The sequence below is a fragment of the Opisthorchis viverrini genome, assembly GCF_000715545.1.
Source record: "Opisthorchis viverrini unplaced genomic scaffold opera_v5_18, whole genome shotgun sequence".
In the NCBI taxonomy this organism is placed as follows: Eukaryota; Metazoa; Platyhelminthes; class Trematoda; order Opisthorchiida; family Opisthorchiidae; genus Opisthorchis; species Opisthorchis viverrini.
Genome location: NW_008751674.1, coordinates 1,526,635 through 1,534,654, shown reverse-complemented (window position 1 = coordinate 1,534,654; position 8,020 = coordinate 1,526,635). Strand labels below are relative to the sequence as shown.

General features: G+C 46.7%; 1 protein-coding gene across 1 annotated transcript in view; it reads left to right on the top strand.

Annotated features, from left to right (window-relative positions):
- T265_01672 (hypothetical protein) overlaps window positions 1-7,819 on the top strand; it is a gene marked incomplete at both ends in the record, with an annotated part of 13,453 nt that extends 5,634 nt beyond the window's left edge. Inside the window, 2 exons of the mRNA XM_009165738.1 lie at window positions 3,738-3,845; window positions 7,478-7,819. Of these exons, the coding sequence (XP_009164002.1) occupies window positions 3,738-3,845; window positions 7,478-7,658 (289 nt within the window). The remainder of the gene's footprint in view (window positions 1-3,737; window positions 3,846-7,477) is intronic.
- Window positions 7,820-8,020: the final 201 nt, after the last annotated feature.

The following is an 8,020-nucleotide window of genomic DNA, read 5'->3' as shown; positions in this document are numbered from 1 at the left end:
CTACAGTACGGGCTGTTTTGTTGTATGGCTGTGAGACTTGGCCTATTCGAGCAGCGGACCTGAGACGTCTTCAGGTTTTGAACAATCGTTGTCTCAGAACCATAGCTCGTGTGGGTTGGTGTCAGCGAATCCGTAACGAGGCAGTTAGAAAGCGTGTTTTCGTTGTGTAACCTGTCGTTGATGATGATGATGATGAAGCACCAATCTTTAGTGGACTACTAGCTCCATTTATTGTTGTATCTGGCCGAAAGAACAAATTACTTAGTCGAAATCATTTCATTTGCGGGAATTCTTAGTCATTTCGATTCCCTGATTGCGATAGCGATGCACTGCTGTTACCAAAATGACAACTCGCACGCGATTTATTGTGGAAAGTACCTGTTGCACCAGGACTGTTCTTCTTCACTGCACGTTGCACGAAGATGTATTTGCTCAGCCACCATCGTCATCATCATTATCAGCTGTAGGAACCGCGTACTTGTCGTACAGTGATTGTAGCTGCCACAGTTTCGATCACCGATGATTTGAGAAGGTGAGGTAAGTAGCGGCGCATTGGAGGTGTGATATGATAAATTGATGCGTAAATACAGCAACTTCATTGGACTATTAAGTGGGGAATGGAGAAGGAAGCTATGCATTGAGGGTGATAGCTTGGATGCGCAAGCGCCATTGAGGGTTCGATTGGGCCATGTCTAGCAATGTCCCTAACCGTCGATGTGGCCCGTCTCGGGGTCCCCCTCCAGGAAGGCGGCAGTGACAAGCACAGCTGAATTTGCTCGTAATGGCTTCTTACTTCGCCGTCAAGTCATTGTTTGATCTCCCCTGGCTCGTTTCCACCCGGTTGGGGCGAGATGGCCGAAGTGGTTAGAGCGCGAGTTTACTAACCGTGGTTCGAATCCGACCTCCGCCACTCGACTTCCCCTGTCTAGGCTTGGGCAACCTGGCAGTATCCCAGCCCTCATGCTCCCTTCGGGTGGCATGGCAGCTAGGCACCGGAAGGGTGCTTCAGCTGAACGCTTTCTTTCTTTCTTTCTTCTTTCCACCCGGTTGTGTGAAAAGAACGCTTCAAGGAAGCCGGTCGACTGGTATATGGAGCACGTAGCCAGGCCAGCCCAACCTATGCAGTGAGATTAGTTCATTTATCATTCATCCATCGTTTGTTCAGTACATGATATACTAGCTTCTCAAGTGTCGATTTTCATTGTCGATTTCATTGGACACCCTGGAATATTGATTAATGGGCACCACCATTGACTTCTTAATCTCGAGCTGGATACAGCTCGGAGGTCGAAAATCCAGCTCTTGTTATGAGATCTGTGGTGGGACTCCATGCCGAGCTCTCCGATTGCGTGTATCTAGTCCTTGCAATTCCGAAGGCGTCCGGATTCCCAGGATCCCTTCGAGTCGCATTGTAGCTGTGCCGCAAAAAGGCTGAACAGTTTTTAGTGATTAGAGAAAATAGATCATCATCACCACGCGACGGCCGATGTGGCATGAGTTTATTTGTGTATGTGCAATTCATGGTTGTACGTGGGCTGGGATACTGCCAGGGCGCCCACACCTAGACAGGGGGACGATTAGGGTCCTCAACCAAAGCCTTTGGCTCAAAAGCCTAACCGCAAGGCAGCGGTGTTTGGCAGGAAATGCAGATGCATTACCATTTCTACGGAACAAGTCGCCACATGTTCCAACCCCCAACCTGGAGGGCCAGGAGATTGTGTTCGTCAGACCTCTAACCATTGACCAACCTGGTATGAGAGACTCTGTGAGTGTCGCGGGACACTCTCCAGTATAGCTCAATGGATCGTTGAGGTGCGCAAACCGTCACACCACGGTAAGGTCCAATCTCTTCGTGATGGGAAAATAGATGTGGATATCGGAGGCTAAATGCACAAATCCAAGAACCCATGATACTATAAGAAGGATTAGTGTGCCGTGCATCGGAACCCATCGGCCTTTCGCTCTGACACAGGCGGTCCTAGCTCCTCCAGTATCATACCGAGCGTATCGAAACCCAAGCCTTCTGCCCATGAAGTGGAGGCGCGCGCACACCTCTGGGGACTCCTTCACACAAGTTGAGCACGAAGACGACACCACTGGTCCCGACACCCCATCTTACTGTAGGAATGTATCAGGTTTGATGAGCACTTTCGACAACAGCATAGTGATCCGAGAGGTGTTCGCAACGAACCTCACTCAATCCATCTGTCAACAAACTGACCTCTGTCCATCGGGTAGAGCGGTGCGCTTAACCTTCCCGATAAGGTACCCATGAGTAGGAGACACCGCACATTTGTGGATACTTTACAAATCCCCCGCGGGCTTTTTCCTAAATTATTTAGGACCCACCTTTGATTAAACACGACCCCTCCAAGCCAAATAACTCAAAAAGGGACGGACGACACTAGTTCTTTTTTGTTATTTCAAATAATGCCACTCGTCCTTATCTGAATCAGCGCATTGTCATAGCATGTGGCCAGGCCACTGGGTGAACACTTATCCTTAAGCATGTCCAGTTCATCTCTGGCGGTGTTGTCCAGCTTGTTTCCGTGACCCGACTTTGTATGGACCAAAGAAATACTGTATATCTATTTTGACCAGACATGCGAGGTGTATTGCGATCACCAACACGGATTAATTGCTTACCCTAAGACAATTATTTGGCTTCAGAGATATCAAGCAGAGACTACGATTAGCCGCCAGGTTTGCACAAATCGCAATCTGGTATTGGTTCCAGTGACGGACTCCATTGATAAAGTGGGGGCTGTTAACCGTATAGGGTCAAATCTCCAAGGAGACGGCGCTTTCCTTCGCACTGTAAAATTCAGTATCGTTCTTATTCAACAGATCCTCAAACCATTGTAGACTTCGCCTTTGAAGCAGCTAAGATGTAGGTTGCCGTCGCTCGCAAATGGAAACATTCAGACTGCGAGTTTTCACAACTTGTCGAAGGCACCAGTGTCGAAAGCTTTTTGACTTCTTCTGATGGAAGCCAAATTTAACAGACGTAAGTAAGAAAAGTTGGATAATTTTCCTTACCTAAAATAATTTCAGCTCTCCACAAGGTGCATGAAACAAGGCTGGCTATTGTCGATACATCTTTGAATTTTTTCTCGTCCGGAACAATCGGTCTGAGGCAAGATTAGGGTTGTTTCAAACCAGAGCTGTGTGCATTCATCCTTTTTAATTCTCCAGAGAGGCGTATGTCACCTTGACTTCTGTAATAAATCGTCTCCTGAGGAGCCAGTCCCTATTCGACCTCGTGACTGAAACTGCGTGTTAGAGGATTGAGTGCTTACATACGCACACGCAGACGACTACACTGCCCCCAAACGGCTTGCTGCGACCGCGAACGGTTGTCTTAGAAAACGGATAAAACTTTCCTTTGTATCCAGCTGGAATGTTCCATAGGAAACCGTGCACTTTTACTTTTGCTGAGAACATCGGGTTAGAGAGATGAATAACTTTTACCCACAAGGACGAGGAAGAGGCCAGTTTTGGTCGCTTCTTTCAGGTGCTCCAATCACATCGTTGTTTAAAAGATTATCACGGTACTCAGCTGATCTTCTTCAGGCTTTAGGAATGTGCTTGAAATTTCGTATTTCTGCACATTTGTTGTTCAATCAGAATCGCCCATTCTATAAACGTATGGGAATTTTTGTAGTGCGTGCTATTCCAAGCGTATTGTTTGCTTCCTCAAGACTAGTACGCGTTAGCTTTCTTTTTTCTGCTTGCAGGACTTCGACCCCGGAAATAGCTCGTCAACTTGTTCAGCTCCGTGGCTGGCATTTACTGTTCGACTTCATGGAAATTTACCCATCGTCCAAGGTTAAGCATTTCACCGCGTGAGTTTTGCATCTTGTTCATTTTCGGTCCGGTTAAACCACCCCGAATGGTACTCGCAGATATTTTCTGTGGTTATTAAAATGCTGGGAGTGGACCCTTTATCACTTTGAGGTCCGTAGCTGCTAGTCATCCGCGAGTATGACACTCCAATTTATCACGTTATACTGGTAGGAAACCTGCCGGCAAATACAACAAACAGTTGGTTGTTTAGCCATCAAACTATCCTAGACATTATTCGGGTCGGATGGAAACATCTGATTAGCGCTGCTTTGGTACGTCGAATAGTATTGAAAAAAAAACAATCTAACACGTGATAGTCAACGGTGCTTCATGGAGTTGGCTATCATACTCACCTTCAACGAATGCCAGAGGATCGATATGATTACAGCGTTTCCTGACTCAACATATATGAGGTGGAAGTAGCTGAAGAGAGGTCAAATCAGCCCCCACCGAGAAGTCATGCAGTGAACAATCAGAAAGTTCAACCGAGTTGTTTGAATGATTCTAACAGTTTCGTTCTCCTATTTAATCTCACCGCTTCCCAAGTCACCGAGTCACCATTAGTTGGTTCGCACTTGTGTGCAACCTCCAATATGCAGCCGTCCATTTCCGATTCATTCGCCAGTGGCATACACAAATTTTTCAGTTGGTGTCAAGTAGTGATACTTGTCACAGAAGTACAGTCCCTTCATTGTGTTTTTGGGGGAAGCCTAGTCGTCCGTGGATCACCTTCCTGCAATGAAGATCCCATCAAGCCTCCTCTCTTATAAGCCTCGATTTTGAATTTCAATTTGAGAGTGCCTGCTGCTGGTCCCATGCTACCGTCTTGAGGTTACCAAAACAAAGACGGACTTTTTGCGCCCGATTTCTTCCGCACCAATAGCACATCAGTGTTCATATCAGGTGGAATTCCGCACCGATACCGCTTTACCTTTCGCAGTTAGGGGCTGGTACAGCCAAGAAGCCTATCCCACGTGCGATTAGCCATAAGATCGGGCCGCTTTCCAGTCCATCTTCAACGCAAGCTCTGATTTATCGAAAATCTGAACCCAGTAGTTATGCATGATCCAATATCTGCCGAATGCTGGTTGCCAATGTCCTCAGAAGGGCGTAGAAGTTACAACTCTGTACTTGTGTTTTCACCTGGTTCTGGGTGTTAATACAGGTTGTGTACCTTTGGTGGTTGCTTTGACGGGAACGCTAGTTTGGAAGTTACAGACGCAGAACTAAGCTGAGAAAAGGCGGCTACTACAGTTGAACACCACTGCTTCGCTACAACTTATCTGAAAACCTTATTGTGAGGAAAAGAACAAAAGGTACTAACGTACCACCATTAATTAGGGGTGCCTACACCTCTAGACACTCATCCGGACAATCCGAATGGAAACTGACAACGAGAGCTTTGATTGGTGGCCATCTCTTGCAGTTTCTCGAACAGTGTACAAGGAGGCCACCCGGAATGCACCCTGGAAAGAGGGGCGCACCAACAGTATCGGTTTTTCGTAATCTCTCAGGCCTGTCTTCCCATGTCAAAGGTTGACCACTTCTCTGTTCGTGTGAGTCTGAATTTGGTACGGAATTTTCCGCAGACGATGATTTGTATGCGCAGTATCTGACCAAATCACTACAGGTTTCGGTAGTGGATATATTCTTCGATTGAATTCCCCATTACACAATCGGATACTCGCTTCTAACTTTCCCTTTACTGATTCGTTGGCACCACTCTGCACAAGCTGTGGAGCGGCTATCGCACACCTGAATGTACCGTGTTTCCGGTGTCCCATAACCGTACAACAAAACAGCCCCTACTGTGATCTGATTTACATGTCCCCTGAAATTCAGAGATATGCAACGTCGTTGTCATAGATGTCTTAAATTAGAATTTGCGATTCGTACCTAGAATCTTTGTGATATTGCGAGAGGGGCCGAGCGGATTCTGATCGGCTCCCATTCTGACCAGTAAATGCATATCCGTCCAACCGACGTGATGTTCGGGTATTTCGAGCACTTCCCCTTCAGAAGCTGGGATACTGCCAGAGTGCCCAAACTTAGACAGGATGATGATCAGGACCGTCAATCCACGGATTCAGCTCAAATTCCTGACAGCCGTTTAGCAAAGAATGTTAGTGCATTATTTCAAAGAATAAATCGCCACGCATTTTTCAAGCCTTAATCAGGAAGCTGTGTTTTTATCAACCATTGACCAACCTGGTAAGACGAAATGAGAGTGTCGCTCAGACACGCAAGAGTATAACCCAATGGGCCATGGAAGTGCATAAACCGTCACATCGTCTGTTCGTGGTGGTTGCAACCGAACTGCTCCTCCATGTACTGGGCTCATTTTTAAAACTAACTACCATGTTTTTCACACAAACAGTTGTTTACCTGGGGGTGAGGTTACATTTTGGTCTGGTTCATCCCACGTTGCATTCTAATAAACTCCCTGGCTCCCATTGGCCGTCCAGCTGTAGTACCCTTTCGGTGCCTAACTGCCATGCCACCCGAAGGTTGCACGAGGGCTAGGTTGCACTACCAGTTTGCCCAAGCCTAGACAGGGGAAGTCGAGAGGAAGGGGTCGAGTTCGAACCACGGACCTTTCGGTCAGTAAATTCGCGCTCTAACCACTTGGGCCATCTCGCCCCCAGTTTCGTCGATCGTATTCGCTTCCACCTGATAGCAGTCAGGCCACCCGGGGTAAGGAAAGTTAGCTTTCTTCCAGAGAGTGACATCGTTGATCGTGGCTGGTGTGAAATGCTTCATCTATCCACTATCTTTTCCTGCAGACTATCTAAACAAAGATAAGTACTGAACTACAATCATTTGCATACCGATCTGATTTTGACGGGAGACTCACCCTGGAACCCAGCTGAATCTCTCGTTTATTGTGTTCTTAAGCAACTGAATGCACTGCACCAGGCCTCCTTGTGTTTCACCTCGTACGATATTTGAGGTATCTTGATACATTGTATAGACGTAATACACTACTCATAAAGCTGCTAAAAACTCTGATAGCCCATGACTGTTTCATCCTTCTTGGGGCTCATCAGGTAGGCGCAGTCTCTGAGTTTCCGTCAATTTTGTGTTCTACCCAAATTGGACAGATTTCGGCAAATACATTCATTTGCATGCAAGGCCGCGTGTAAGTTTGACAGAAATCCGGTAACTGCACCTACCTGATGAGCCCCAAGAAGGTCAAAACCGGTCATGGACTATCGAAGAGTTTTCAGCTACCTTTTTAGTAGTTTTCTACGTCAGGCAATAAAAGCTCGAATCACAAGGGTAGAGTGTGTGGATGATCTGTCTTCTATGGTACCCGATACATCCGGTTACGGATTTCCTCATTTGCCAGGCTCAGGCGAGGTGCCTCCTGATAGCCCAGAAGCTGACGTCCACGTTTCGATTCCGTTTCCAACCCTCTTATTGTAATTTTCCGGACTGGATCAAAATGTCAGCAACGCAATCCACAATGGGTGACACATGTGTACAAAAAGAATACCGCTTTTGTGCGGTCTGATACTCTGTACTTGCTCCAAAGATTCTTTAATTAGTTGGGGATTTCAATCTCCAACTTTATGAAGTTTTACTTTTTCTTCGACTTCATTACACCCCTGCACGCTGTTGACTCCCACAGGTTATCGAAGAAAACAGGTGTGCATTTCAATGAGATGATCTTTTTCGACGACTTGGACTGGAATATTCGGGATGCAAAACAGCTTGGGTTGCACGCTCACCATGTCCCAAACGGAATTACCACCGGTTTGGTTCGTCGCGCCCTTGAAGAATACCAAAAATGGCGTGAAAACCAATCCTGATCGATCGTCCAAACCTCTACGAAGCTAGTCTTTCACTGAGAGATCATCACTTCCTTCTGCATGTTTCTACCTCCTGCACACGTTATTTTTTGATATGTTTGTCTTCAAACTCACTGTTTGTGTAAAGTCGCTTCTTTGGTTTTTCTGTCTAGACGAAGCGCCAGTAAATTATTTAGTTTTCGTATGATGCTTTCCTGTTTCCCCGAGATCGGTGTGGGCACTGGTCGCGCGCCGTTCACATGATTTCTGTCGTTTTGAATCCACGTGATCCTTTGGGTCGCGATTCTGCCGACAGGTTATCCATTTTGGCCAGTCAACCAACGGTCAATCGGTGAATCGAGCGGGCACTCAGTGGGCCCTCA